General features: G+C 39.9%; 1 protein-coding gene across 3 annotated transcripts; it reads left to right on the forward strand.

The window, feature by feature from the left end:
- Positions 1-924: 924 nt before the first annotated feature.
- LOC139611540 (ER degradation-enhancing alpha-mannosidase-like protein 3) lies at positions 925-14,278 on the forward strand. 3 transcript variants are annotated; one of them, XM_071466295.1, is made up of 21 exons: positions 925-1,485; positions 1,656-2,085; positions 2,232-2,277; positions 3,043-3,143; positions 3,923-3,962; positions 4,092-4,204; positions 4,478-4,631; positions 4,883-5,017; positions 5,252-5,357; positions 5,560-5,657; positions 5,841-5,966; positions 6,608-6,691; positions 7,126-7,209; positions 8,026-8,150; positions 8,320-8,515; positions 8,854-9,011; positions 9,119-9,236; positions 10,172-10,345; positions 10,578-10,743; positions 10,875-11,066; positions 12,042-14,278. In XM_071466295.1, the coding sequence occupies exons 2-21, from the start codon at positions 1,991-1,993 to the stop codon at positions 12,302-12,304; spliced, it is 2,574 nt and encodes an 857-aa protein (XP_071322396.1). In that variant the 5' UTR covers positions 925-1,485; positions 1,656-1,990; the 3' UTR covers positions 12,305-14,278. The 3 variants fall into 3 exon arrangements, with proteins under 3 accessions (XP_071322396.1, XP_071322395.1, XP_071322397.1); XM_071466294.1 differs by having other exon boundaries at positions 925-2,085; XM_071466296.1 differs by having other exon boundaries at positions 927-2,085; positions 8,320-8,485.
- Positions 14,279-14,582: the final 304 nt, after the last annotated feature.

Consider the following 14,582-nt stretch of genomic DNA (forward strand, 5'->3'; position numbering starts at 1 on the left):
GTATAGGAATGAAATGTTTCGGGTCCATTGTGATCTTGTTGGAAATGCAAAATAATATTAACTGAGTAAACATTTAGACATTTCCATTTAAAAGATACAATCAGACTCAGTTCAATATCGAACACAAGCATCAAATCCTCATTTTTGAGAGATTAGAAACAGCAATATTATATTATATTATATTATATTATATTATATTATATTATATTATATTATATTATATTATATTATATTATATTATATTATATTATATTATATTAGTCAAATCATAAAGCAGAGCAGAGATGGACGATGGCATGGGCTTGAAAACCTACTAGACCCTCAGGATCTGCAGCAGAGATTAAGGTAATAAAACCTGCCCTCTGATTGGACTCTGCCTTGTAAATGGACTGTCATTGTCCAGTCAGATTCAGGTGTAAAATAGGGTCAAAATTCTGTAACTTCAGTGTCACACGCTGTAGAAACTATGAGTGACAGGTTTCCTGCTCTGTATCTGACCAAAGCATTTCGTTTTTCACAGTGTCCTTGTTTTACCTCACCACTGACATCATTTGTACACCATCTTTTTTTTTTTTTTTTTTTAAATAAATACAAATCTGTTCTACGTGCACATCTTTTTCACATGCATAAAGTTATTTACTTTTATTCACCTAGTCTTGTTTTTCTTACAGTATATGTTCAATGAGGTTTAAATTAATGATTGATAAGTCTTTTATGTTCTTAAGTCCTAAGAATGCTTCAAAAACATTTCATTGTAAAAAGAAGAGCTGCTTAAAATGATTTTGTCGTTTTATTTAATACAATGACATTATGTCCGGCCCCACTGTAATTTCTTCAGAAACTGCATTTTCTAGTTTTATATAGCCTGTATATTATACACCCTCCTTGACTCCACCCACCTAATGACGTCAGTCTGCCGCGCTGTGGAGAGTTTGCCCTCAGTAACGACTGCAAGGAAACCCCCACCTGCCTGCGTAACGACCCGACGCCAGTTTCATAGTCAGTTTGCAGCCCTAACCTAACTGTCACATAACCCTAAACCACTTCAAGGGTTGAACTTGTGTAGGTGGAAACTTCGCGTTCGTCTCCGTGGAGGTGAGGCTTGCCTGAGACCCCATTTCAGGGCAGGGATTTCACCAGCTGGCAGCACAGCCCCCGCAGCCGGTGGAGGAGCGAAGTACCCTGCCCGTACTTTGACAGCTCGGTACTCGACGGCTATCAGGGCACCGTGTGGTAGCGATACTTGAGGACGTGTCATCGACCATTCAACTGTACGACCGTGACTTTACACGGCAATTGGATCATTTGTTTTCAAACGAAGGCGTCAAGCTAACTTTCTGTAGCCGACACTGTATATGTCGGTAAGCTTGTAGCTAACTGCCACTGCGTAAAGACCGACGGTGTGCTAGCAACTTGTTAGCCGGCTATCGGCACTGTGACAGCTAGCGAAGATTAGCCGCACTGTCTCACTCTGATATTAGCTTGGTAATTATTTTCTTCATACCACTTCACACTTTTGGATCTCTGAAATGTTCAATCAGCGCTGTTTTGGGTGCTTGTTTTTATTTACAGGGTAACGTTAATACATATTCCTCAATAAGGAGGCTCAGCTGTAGCTTGCTGCCTCTGTTGTTTACATGTGTTTACATGGGTAGCGGTCAGCTGGACTGCTCCGTGTGTGGCATGTGGTGGTCCTAACAAGACTGGATCGACTACAGAACAACCAGATTGGAGATATGGAAATGGAGCTGGAAGGTAGCTAACGTCCGCCGACGTTAGCCAGAGCTGCTCAGGCGACTCTCCATCAAAAATGAGGGATATTGGGGCTCTAAAGGAGGACAGCTGTGTCTGCTGGGCTGTTTGATTTCTCTGCGGGCGTTGGACAAAGGACAGGAGCTTGTTTGTCCTTTTTTAAAGCCAAACCTGAGGCAACCCTACATGAGGAGGATAAAAAAATAAACTTTGCTGGGTCCACCTTTCTGGCGTTGGGATGATGCTGAAGACCCTACTGATCACCAGTCTTCTTGGCTGGGTGAAATGTCAAGAGAGCCAGAGCATGACGTCGGAGGAGAAGACTGTTATCAGGTGAGTAATGTCTAGACAGACACTATAACGCTGTTTTTGTGTGTTTCTAAATTTGCGACTGCAGAAGTTTACAATAGTGTGAAAAATATCACAGAGTACGTGCAATTTTCTCATTTGATTCTTTTATATTTTCTCTATTTTCGCAGGGACCAGATTATTGAAATGTTCGATCACGCTTATGGCAGTTACATGGTAAGGTGTTCACTTGGATGTACTAATTGTTATTACTACTACATTAATATTTGCATGTTGCAGTTGACTGGAGGAAAGTAAAAAAAAAAAAGCTGTTTCAGTCACAACTCCAGTTACACTTGTAGTATAAAGAACAACTCAATCGTGACAAGAACACATTGTCTTGTCTCCAGTAAAGAAAAGTTTGAATCAGTGGCCGGACAGAGTCCTCAGTGCATTTGGATCTGATTTAGCAGGGCTGTGCAGATGCAGGATTTGGTTGCAGCTACAGCGACAGCCTGGTGCAACAGATGCCAGCTGAACATTCTGTGATCCAGGAGTCAGGCTTTTCCTCATGTGAAACAAGCCAAAGATGGATGGGTCATGGGTGGCTCAACTAATTCAGTAGACCAGAATGTTAATGTGACCTGGGTCTGTAAAAAAAAAATTGGGCCTGGCAGAGTGAGAGATACAGAAAGCTGCAATTATCGGGGTCCAAGCAGCTCACAAGCATTGTAACTACTATATTAATTAATTGCTATTGAATTTTTGCCAAAGCAGGACCTCAGCCATCTGGGGTTTTAAACCCCTGACTGTGGTATACCAAGGGAAGGTGACTTACTTATTGCACCACTGGGGAAGCAGGTGTTAACATGCTTTCGCACTAGTTGAGGCAATGACATCTTATGTGCAAAACAGGGTATTTTTGCCTGTTTCACTGTAGACAGGTTTTTCTGTAGACCGATAAATGAAACCTGAAGACAGTCACTGTTGGTTGTATTGCAGAAATATGCCTATCCAGCAGACGAGCTGATGCCTCTAAGCTGCAGGGGGAGAGTCCGTGGACAGGAGCCCAATAGAGGCGACATAGATGACTCCTTGGGAAAGTAAGTTCATCCTCCCTTGGCATCTGGAGTCTGGAAGGATCCACTGAGGTTACTTCAGACATAACAGCTAAATTCACTCAAGCAAACAAGCCATTTATTTTTAATCCATCAGTCGCCATCATTTCAGACCAAAGCCATCATGTGTCTTTTGAAAGTCTGCAGTAACTGGCTTGGAGTGCTGTGTGTCGTTACCACATTCCTTCAAAGAGCTGTGCCACAGTTGTTCTTTAAACTCCTCACTAACTATAAAAGTAGGCCTGGGCGTTTTTTGGGGTTTTTTTTGCAATTTTTTAAAATTGTATTTGTCTTTGTGTTTATATCTCTCACCATGATAGAGGCTACATTAAAATAAAGCATTAAATTGAGCAAACATATAGCAACATAAATGGTGATGTTTATGTGATGTGATGTCATCTCTTCATGCAAAACATTTTGCATCTTCAAATAAGACAGGGACTGAGTAAACTGACTGAGTAAATTGCTTATGCAGTACTGTTCTCTTCAAAACAGATTGAATTTGACATGGAATAGATGCCCTGTTTTTCATCTGGAATACATAAAGTTTATGCTAATTTAAGTCTTTATCATGGACTTACAGTACAACACATCCATTTATGTGCCAGATATGTTGCATAATGTAATTTCACTGCAAATGCAACAGATTTGTAATTTAACAGTCTGTGGTTTGTTACAAATTAAACTGGATTAGTGGTAAATTGGGACACCAGCTCCACTGTGCTGTGCCTCTCATCATAACATTTCTTCCTCCTTCTCTGTAGGTTTTCTCTCACATTGATTGACACCCTTGATACCCTTGTGGTGAGTACTTTTCGTGTTCTCTAGCATGAAGCTAGTTTTCTCTGCTTTTGTTTTTTTTTTTCTCAACTTGTGTATTTTTTCCCTTGTGGCAGTAAATGTATTAATCACCATCTGCTTGTGTGCAAGCAGGTGTTAAACAAGCTTGATGAGTTTGAGGACGCAGTGAGGAAGGCTGTGAGCGATGTACGCCTGGACAACGATGTGGTGGTGTCTGTGTTTGAGACCAACATCAGAGTTTTGGGGTATGAAACATGTCTGTAATTTATTTCCCTTTTTACTTATATATACATTTATCATGTTTTTTAATAGAATGGTCTTAATAACAAAATCTGTCTGATGTGGAAGGTTTTGGATTTTTGAATTATTCTGAATGTTGAATTATTCCACATCAACATTACTCAATAGAAATTTCCTGCTGTACAAAATATCTCAACCTGTCCGCCCCAATTTTTCCACTTAATTCTGTATTTTTAAAAGAAGAACTTTTTTTTCTTCCTTTGTCTAATTGTCACCAGAGGGCTTTTAGGTGCCCATGTGATGGCTGACCTGCTTCGTCAGCGTGGAGACAGGATGCTGTGGTATCAAGATGAGCTCCTACACATGGCCAAAGAACTGGGGCATCGATTACTGCCTGCCTTCAACACCACAAGTGGCCTTCCCTACCCTAAGGTACTCCTTATTGTATTGTTATATATCACAGGATCTTCTTTTAGGTCTTAAATTTGCAGATGGGGCAGACAGCCTGTTGTCAGATCTCATTATGAGTGACCCTGACACTTGAGTCATTGCATTGATAGAGAACAATTCCTCAGTTAATTCACCACAGAGACACTAGTGAAGAAGATATTTCTGATTTTAGTGACTAATAAAAACAAGCTAAGTGCAGTGACAACATAAACCTTCCTTTTTTTGTTTACCAGGTGAATCTTCGGTATGGAGTCCTGAACCCACTTTCACGCACAGGCACCGAATCAGACACCTGCACGGCCTGTGCAGGAACAATGATCCTGGAGTTTGCTGCCCTCAGCAGAATGTCAGGAGAGTCTGTGTTTGAGGTATTACCTCCCTCTGCACCTCAAGAAAATTTGGCTTTTTAATGTTTGTTTTGATTTTCTAATATACACTTAATGTGAAGTTGTTGAGATCTAACATAAGAATACAGCACAGTATTAATTTTGTTACAAAATAAAGCTGGCTATGACTGATTTCACTTTTTGAAAGATGAAAACATGATTGAATTATGTTTTTACCAGAAAGATTTTAAGGACAAAATATTCACTGTTTTACAGGAACATGCAAGGAAGGCTATGGATGTCCTCTGGGAGAGGAGACAGAGAGGAAGTGACTTGGTGGGCACTGTCATCAATATCCACAATGGAGAATGGGTCCGCAGGGGTGAGGCAATTTGAACACACACATGCATTGTATAAAATCATTAAAACTTTGGTAAAGGAAGGGGAGGAAATCTGGAACTACAGATGTTCTCTGTGGACAGTCCACACAATACAGAAACTGAAACGCATAAACATAAATGCACAGCTCTCTCCTTGAACCACATCATGGTTATTTGACTGTCGTCTCACTTCTGTGTTTGCAGACAGTGGAGTTGGTGCTGGTATCGACTCATACTATGAATATCTGATGAAGGCCTACATTCTTCTAGGAGATAATGTTTTTCTGGAGAGGTTCAACATTGTAAGTTCTCCATCACTGCATCCCTCCATACACTAGTAGTCTATAAACCTAGAGTCTTATCCATTTGGCACCTGCAGTATTCTCACTCTATATTGCAGTATTATTAGCCTGACATTGATTTTGTTTATATTGTTTGCATTGATTGTTTGCTAATCTATTTTTCATGATTTTTGTCTATAACAGCACTACAGTGCCATAATGAAGTACATCAGTCAGCCTCCCCTACTGCTCAATGTACACATGCACAACCCCACTGTGAGCGTACGCAGCTGGATGGACTCTCTCCTGGCGTTCTTCCCTGGCTTACAGGTCGGGGATCCTGTCTTGAGATGCGCTCAATTTATCCCATTTCCTCCCATTAAAACGGTGCTGCAGAGGGTGATAGCAGAGAGGTGTCGACAGGTGATGGATGGATGGATGGATGGATGGATGGATGGATGGATGGATGGATGGATGACTTTATGACACCCTGGAGGGAAATTAAAACATCATATCAGCTCAGTTAAAATACAGTAAAATACAAGTGTAAAAATACACAGAAATGCCACAAGTATACAAATACAAATGAGAAGGACATAAATATAGATAAATATGTATATGTATTTGGACAAGTGTGCATGGGTGAGAGTGCAAGGGTGTTTAGGTGAATTATAGAGATGCATTATAGAGTCTGATTGCACTGGACAGAAGTGACTTTCTGTAACGTTTCCTTACACAGCGAGGTAGTATCAGTCTGCTGCTGAATGTGCTCTTTGTCTAGAGTTTTATGGAGGTGTAGGGTGACATTGCCCATGATTGTCCAGTCCTCAGCCACCTCCTCCAGTGTGACCAGCCTCAGACCAACAACAGACTCAACCTTCTTATTTCATTTAATTATATATAAAACGTCATAGCAGCTCAGTTAATGCATGTATGCATGTTGTTGAAGTGACTTTTTATTTTTCTCTCAGGTTTTAACAGGAGATCTGAAACCAGCTATTGAGACTCATGAGATGCTTTACCAAGTCACCAAACAGCACAAGTTTCTTCCAGAGGTAAACTAGTCTCTCAACACTCTTTCTGCTCTATTTAGTTGTGTGTAGTATTTACTGGTGTATATTTATAATACTCAAGAGTAGCTGGTTAGGATAATGCCAATATTGTGCAAAGCTGTCATTGAGGTAAAGCATTTAAAATATGGAACACATTTTATTTTTTAAACTTTTGACTGGTAGTGTATGTACCCCTATACCCAGCATATTTCAGGTTATGACATATATATGCTAAAGTTGGTATGTAATGTATCCATTTAATCCACATAATCAACAAATACTGTATGTGTGCAGCAGCTGTGGCAAATTGGCAAAGTTGAAATTTCTTGTGGCTTCTTCTTTGTCAAATTTATTCATCAGTGTAAAATATGAAAATATTTTTAAAAGAAGCAATTGTCACTAACTACAGTCTCCTTCTTTGGTTAATATCTCTGCAGGCTTTCACTACAGAGTTCAGGGTTCATTGGGGCCAACACCTACTGAGACCAGAGTTTGCAGAAAGCACCTACTACCTCTATAAGGTGAAAAAGCTGGGAGGACAGTGTCACAGACAGAAATAAACCTGTAGTAAAGAAAGTTGAGATCATTTAGAAGTACGCTAATCAATGAAACTACTCCACTCTTGTACTGTACACCAATGAGCAAAAACATGAGTGAATAATGTTTATTATGTCATAACAATGGTGCATGTGGCATGGAAGGACCAACAACATATAGGCAGTGGTGGCCATGAAGGTTTGGCTCATCAGTGTATACACAACGCTTTTTCATGGCAAACACTACCATATAACCATATATGTACACATTTTTCATTTAGTCTGTAAATGTCTACACACAAGGTCGGTCACAGGGCACCAAAGCCCATTGTTTATCTCTAGCCTTGTGAGTTTGCGGCTGCTCCACTATCATCTGCAGTTGCCATAGCTACCAAGGTTAGCAGGCTGCTTATTGATAATGAGTGTAGGAAGATACAAATTTTGAGGGAGAGCAAAAGGCGCCTACAGTCCCAGAGACAGATGGTATGCATACTTAGAGAAAAGTAAAGGAAGATCCTCAATGTGAGTTAGGTAAGACATGAGATAAAGTTTGGGTTTCAGTGCCCAATAGAAGTTTCCCATGTGTATGTGAGAGATATGGAATAGCCTGATTTGGAAATATAGTCGGTAACAGGTGAGCTAGTTAACGTTTGTAATTCTGCATTGCCTATCTCCTCAGTGCATCGAGCAACAATAAATCTTCTGCTTTAGACATCGATGCCTCCTGAAAACATCCTGATCCACCTCGCAAGATTTCCATCACACAGACGTGTGGTCAAGATGATATTTTGATTTTTGCAGGCCACTGGTGACCCCTACTACCTCAGAGTGGGACAGTCCATTGTGGAAAAGCTCAATGCCTATGCCAGGGTGCCTTGCGGGTTTGCTGCTGTGCAAGATGTCCGCACTGGGGCGCATGAAGACAGGTATCATGTGAGAGAAATACCATTACAAACATGTTTAAACTTAACTTAAAATGTGTGGTCTATTAAAATGCATTTTAATAATACATCGCAATCCTCTGTGTGTGTGTGTGTGTGTGTGTGTGTGTGTGTGTGTATATATGAACGTGTATGTGTGTCATTGTGTGTGTAGGATGGACTCCTTCTTTCTGGCAGAGATGTTTAAATACCTGTACCTGCTGTTTTCGGAGAAGAGCCAGCTGCCCATCGATATTGATGACTACATCTTCACCACAGAGGCTCACCTCCTCCCTGTCTCTCTCTCTACCACCAAACGGCCCTGCCAAGGCAACATTACGGTGAGAGCTCTTGCTTCATCACTGACGCAGGTACACACATTATAGTACAGTTTTTGATTTTGAATCTCTGATTGATATAAGCTGATACTTCAAACATGCATGACAAGAGTAATTTAGCTCTGTATAAAACACTTATTTGTTCATTTAGTTTATGACACTACTCTATATAATATAATTAGAAGATATTATTTATATAACTATAAATATATGACTTTATATTGTTGTGTATTACAAATCAATGTTATAATTCTGTGTGGGATTACAAGATGAAGTCTTCATAATTCATTTGGCTTTTATGATGGTGCTGTAGATGTTGTGCACAGTTAAAATGCAAACTAACCCTTTAATATGTATGTCATGTTCTCCAGGAGACTGTTCCTGTTTCTCAAGAAGACGATCTGTTCACACACTCCTGCCCCAGCACAGAGACATTGTTTCCTAACAACCCTTCGTTTGCAAAAACCATCCGGGACAGCTACAAGTACCTCACTGGGGTGGGACGAGCCTTCCGCCCCTTACCTGTCAGGTATGTCCAGTCGCCAGGGGGTTTTGATTTTACAGTGAAATCACTAGTGGAACCTTTTATCCATTATTATTTTTGAGTTTTAACCTGTGTGTGTTTGTTATTTACAGGGAAATTGAACTACCACTCTATGATAATGGCATGGAGCCAGTGGAGTTTTTGAAAAGCATGGGCATTTCTCTCACTCCACTGAATGAGGTTGCAGCAGGAGACACCGGAAGTCAGAAGGTACTTTGTACTAATCTCAAGACCTGAAGTTCTGCCTGTCTTGCCTATTTTTATCCTTGTTTAAACTGACCCATAACTGTAGGAAAGTAAATCCAAATCATTACAATGAATATACTAAGCCACAACATTGTCCCAATGACATATTTAACTGAAAACATCCCCTTAAAGTTGAGTCAGTGCACCAAACTGAATCTCTCTAAAAAGCTGTAGTGATTCACCTAACCATGATGATAATATGTTTTGGATAATGCATCGCAAGATGTTTCTCTGAAGTAGCATACAGTCACTAAGATGTGTAATCATGGAGTTGCAGATATTTAAAAAGATATAGGAAATTCATGTTATGGGTGACATGAGGTTGAGGCAGGGGCAAGGATTGGGCCCTTATTTATCTACTTTATGTACTTGCCTGATGTTTTCACTTCCTCATGTAACACTGTATTTGGTTCATTTGGCTTCAGTGAAGCACTCAAACAAATTGATCCGTGCATTTTTCTACCAGAGCTACCAGAGCAGATTAATTATATAACCTGCTGTGGAACCAATTATATCTTTTCAGTTTATACAAATAACTGAGCTTTGAGCTGCATGGATTTAGAAAATTATAATCCAAAGATGTTCTAACAGCTTTCTTGATCATCTTATCATCTATGCTATGCTTTGTGTTTACTTCAGCAGTAAGCATGCCTTCTCTGGTATCATGAGGTTTCCAACAGTGAAAGGGAAAGGAGTGTTTCAGTCACAGCAAATGGGTTACTCTCATTTTGCATTTTTAAAAGGGTTATAAGGATTGGCTTAATAGCTAAGCTAATTGAGTGAAAATTAGATCAAGGTAATGAATGTACCGCTTTAATAGTAAAATGCCTGGAATGTAGGTTACGAAACTACTACATACACTGTTTTCAATCCAGTTTTCTAAATATGAATCCCTTCAGGAGCATAAAGGAGTCTACCGGGTAAAACTTGTGGCAGAGGTAAGCCAGACACCGGAGGAGGAGGAGGTGGTGCCTCATGTTGTTCAGCTTATATCCCCCCCATTTCTTGGTCGGACAGTCCTCACAGCGGGACCTGCTAAGTTTGGAATGGACCTTTCCAAACAGGAGCACGGAGTGAGTTTCCAATGTGACAGTAATATGGTATACAGTCTCCATATCAAATCTCGTAAACAAGTCATATAGCTTACCCCTATAGAAACAGGTGTTTAATGATGTTATGAAATCACTAATGTTTTAGCAGTGTGACCAAAAAATGGACCTTTACAAACAACATAACAATAATAACAATAACAACTATGGACTTGTTTTTAGCCATGGCTAAAACACTCAAACTCATGTTGCGCAGGTGAAGGGCAGCATCGTAAAAGCCTCCCCCTACACTGCCTGTGGGCCAATAGATAACGCAGCGAAGCTTAAAGGCCGTATCGCTCTGGCACTGCGGGGTGACTGCATGTTTGCTGCAAAGGCTCGTCGGCTACAGGAGGCTGGAGCCATAGGAGTCATCTTTATAGGTAAGGAATGGAAATCACTGAAATCAATATGCTGCTCAGTATTTAGAGTTTAGAATAACTGCCAAATACTATCAAGAGTGGACCTCAGAGAAATTAATTGATTCTAACTATTCTCCTATTGTCTTTTTCAGACCACCGTGAAGGAAGTAATAGCGAGGAAACTCCCCTCTTTCAGATGGTTGGAGATGGAGACTCCACTGAAGACGTCACCATAGCTTTGGTCTTCCTGTTCAGCCGCGAGGGTGCAGTGCTCACAGCTGCCCTGGAGGAGCATCACAATGTGGACGTGCTGCTGCTGCCCAAGGAGAGGCAGCTGGGACATGGTAAGAACAAGGAAGAGACAGATTTGAAGGATAAGACAATAAGGCAATATAATAATAATAATAATAAATAATAATAATAATAATAATAATAATAAGAAGAAGAAGAAGAAGAAGAAGAAGAAGAATCCTATTCCAAGACAAAACCAATCAACTGTCTTTCAGTACTTTATCATTTCTCCAGCATGTCTCAGTACTTAGCTGAAGACCTACATCTTTAAAAACAGGCCACAAATATGCAGTTATATTTTATATACAGTATTCTTTTCTGTATTTGCTAAGGACTATTGTCAGCTGTAGATTATGTGCTGTACTGAATATTAAAGACAGCATGACTGTATATGTAGGATGTATTCAAAATTAATCCATGTATAAAGGCAGCAACTGAATGACATATTCATGAATTAACTGATCTTCCTGATGTTGGCCTATCACAATTCCCTAAACCTTCACAATGACTTTTCATGATAAAATCTGAGAAGGGGCTTGTTGCATTTTATCCATCTCTTACGCACACCATCTTAGACCTTTTAACAACTTGTTGGTCTGTGTTGTGGGTCTTGAAAGTGCTTAAAAATTACATCCCATCTGCATTTCTGTTGTACATTTGTGAACGTTGCACTGACCGTTGGTGATCAAAAAGTTAGGTACAAATCTCACCACTGAATTGGCATTTTGAGTTTTTGATTTCTCTTCTACTGAGCTCTGACCAGCTCATGGCAGAGCATTTCAACATTGTATTACTCATCTACTGTGTGTCAGATACAAAATCTCATTTTGATGACACTGGGGCATATGATGTGTCCCACAGCTGGATTTTAGCATTCAAAAATACACTGATTATTGAGAAGGTGACCTGTAGTTGGAGCTAAGAACAAAATTGCATCAAAGGTCAAATCTTGGTTACTCTCTCAGGTGTAATTCTTCTCTGTGCTCTCATTCTGATTTCACATGTCCTTGGCTCTCCACATTGTCCAGATAAAACAGAAAAACCTGTTGGCATGAACATCAAACTTCGCCTGGCAGAGGAGGGGGAGCTGGAGGAAGGAGCATCCAGAGGACCCACCCTGGAGTTTGTCTTGGAGAAAGATGAAGTGCTCCTTAAAGAAGAGGCGCTTGGAGAAGAACGACAATCACAGCAGCAGCAGTTTTGTGCAAAGGCAACAGAAAATGAAAGAACTGAACCATGTTCAGCAGATTCATCACAAACCCCAAACTCTGGACCAGACACAAATCCTTGACCACTGCAGATCACGAAGCAGCCAAGTTTCCTAACACTGATCTTGTCAGTTTCTGAATGGCATGTGCCTCAGAGTCCCTCACTGCCCTACATGGAGCCCTGACTGACCTAGCCTGCATGTTTACAGCCGATGGAGGAGGATCAAGCAGTGCGATGGCCACACTCACATCCTGCCTTGACTTTGAAACATGAAGATGGCTCTTAATTTATTAGGCAGACGGTCAAGTGGAGCTCTTATTCTGTGTGGTGCAGGAAATGAGGGGTTTTATGATCTCATGTGACTAAACTAGGTAGTTAGTGGCCAAAAACTGTAGGATGAGCTGGCTGGGTTGGTGCTGCCTAGACCTAGCCTGTAGTATTGCTACTGTAGCTACATAGAAGGTGTACATGGTGATACTGACGTAGATAATTAACTAGAATTTGAAATTACCTCATCTTAGAGGAGATAAGGCAACAGAAATGTACTCAGCTATGTTTTTATGCAATGCCATTTGTTTTCAGTCTAAACTGCACCTTTCACATCAACAAGTACTGTTAAAAACTTAGTAATGATGAATTACTGGCCAGTAGGTGGTGTTAGCTACCGCGGCCTCAGTACTATTATGTTGGGAGATGAAGTAGAAGAACTGGGGCCAATTTGGAAAATTTATTTTACTTTTTAATAGTAAGCTACTTCAGGGAATTTCAAGAGTGAATGCAGTTTGCTAGGTTGACACCATCAAGTGTGTTCTGCATTTCTTTTTTTTCTTTTTTTTGCTATAATGTGTGTGTGTAAGAGTGTGTGTGTGTGTGTGTGTGTGTGTGTGTGTGCGCACACACACAAAGGTGTGTAATAACTATAGTACCCAAGACAGAATCTCAGCTAGAACATCATCACTATCAGAAGAAACCCTCCCATCTTTACAGAATCATCATCCAAGGAATTAAGAGTAAAAAGTCTGTAAAATTGATCACCATGATTTTGTTTTTCTGTAAACTACTTCTTTTCCGCACCGATAAATAACTGTGTAATCATTGTTAAGTTGTAATAATTATATCATCTTAAAAACATTGCGAAAATCACCAAAGCTGTTTTTTTGCAACTAAACTCTACATGCACGGTAACTGTGGTTGGCTCCAGATCTAGTCTGCATCTCTGATCATCTGTGATTGTGAGAAATGACCATTCAGCCTGTGTGTGTGTGTGTGTGTTTGTGTGTGTGTGTGTGTTGTAATAGTGATGTCTGGTAGGATTCCTGGAGTACTAGAAGGTTTTTGCATCATCCAAGATGCCAACTGTTAAACTGTAAAGGCCAATGGGATCATGCACATTGTGTCCAAAATATGACTAATACAGTTCTACTCCACAAATTTCTTGGATGCATCTTTGAAATGTATTCAAATTTATTTCTGTCACTCGCACTCTACACAAACTTAGTAGTTTTTGGGCATTGTTATGTGTAAAAATTTTATGCAACAATTGAGAGCAACAGAACTCTTTAATCAGTTTGTTCACATTCACTTGTTTTATTCTCACTATTAATTCATTGCATGTTTTTGTCTTCGTGGTATGGTATGTGAGCTGAAGTTGGAGGTGTTGGGAAAGCACTTTTTTTTGCCAGACTATGTTTTCTTTTACCTTTGTACAGTGGACCTTTTCCTGATGCTGCTGAGTTCTATTCAAGTCTTAATCCAACATGACATTTTATTTTTGTTTAGCCTGTATGAGGCACTACCAACCCGTATACCTCAGGACTGAGTATGTTAGTGTTCACACAGAAAGAAGGACCATGGATAAGAAGTACAGAACTCTTTTTTATTATTTTTCGTGCTATTTAACATTGTTCTGTTTTCTTTCTGTTGATAAATGGCTGTAGCTCAAAAAGTGCCAAAAGAGATGCATGACAAGGCTCCGGTGTCTGTTCCACATCTTCTCTGTATTTGGTTTCTGGCTGTGAGCTGAGGCAGTCTTGTCAATAAATTCAATCTGACAATTTTCCTCTTTTATGCCTGTAATTTAATCTGCACCGCAACTGTAATTGGAAACAACTAGACAAGTTTTTTCTTACTGTAATAATGACCACCTTAATTTTTAACTGGTACACACCCATGTAGGAATACATTTTTTTATTCTATTAAAGAAATCAAGTCTGGAATCAGGCCACTCAAGCAACTTGAACGCTGAAAGTGCTGAAGAATTTTACTGTAAAACAATTTGGTTGTATTCTACTTCGGTAAGAGGCAGTTTTTTTTTTATGTAAAGGGTTGAGCACAACAATATAATTCCTTATGCAATTTCT

This window comes from Trachinotus anak, unplaced genomic scaffold, assembly GCF_046630095.1.
Source record: "Trachinotus anak isolate AG129_WGS33_773 ecotype Australia unplaced genomic scaffold, CSIRO_AGI_Tana_v1 ptg000028l, whole genome shotgun sequence".
NCBI lineage: Eukaryota > Metazoa > Chordata > Actinopteri > Carangiformes > Carangidae > Trachinotus > Trachinotus anak.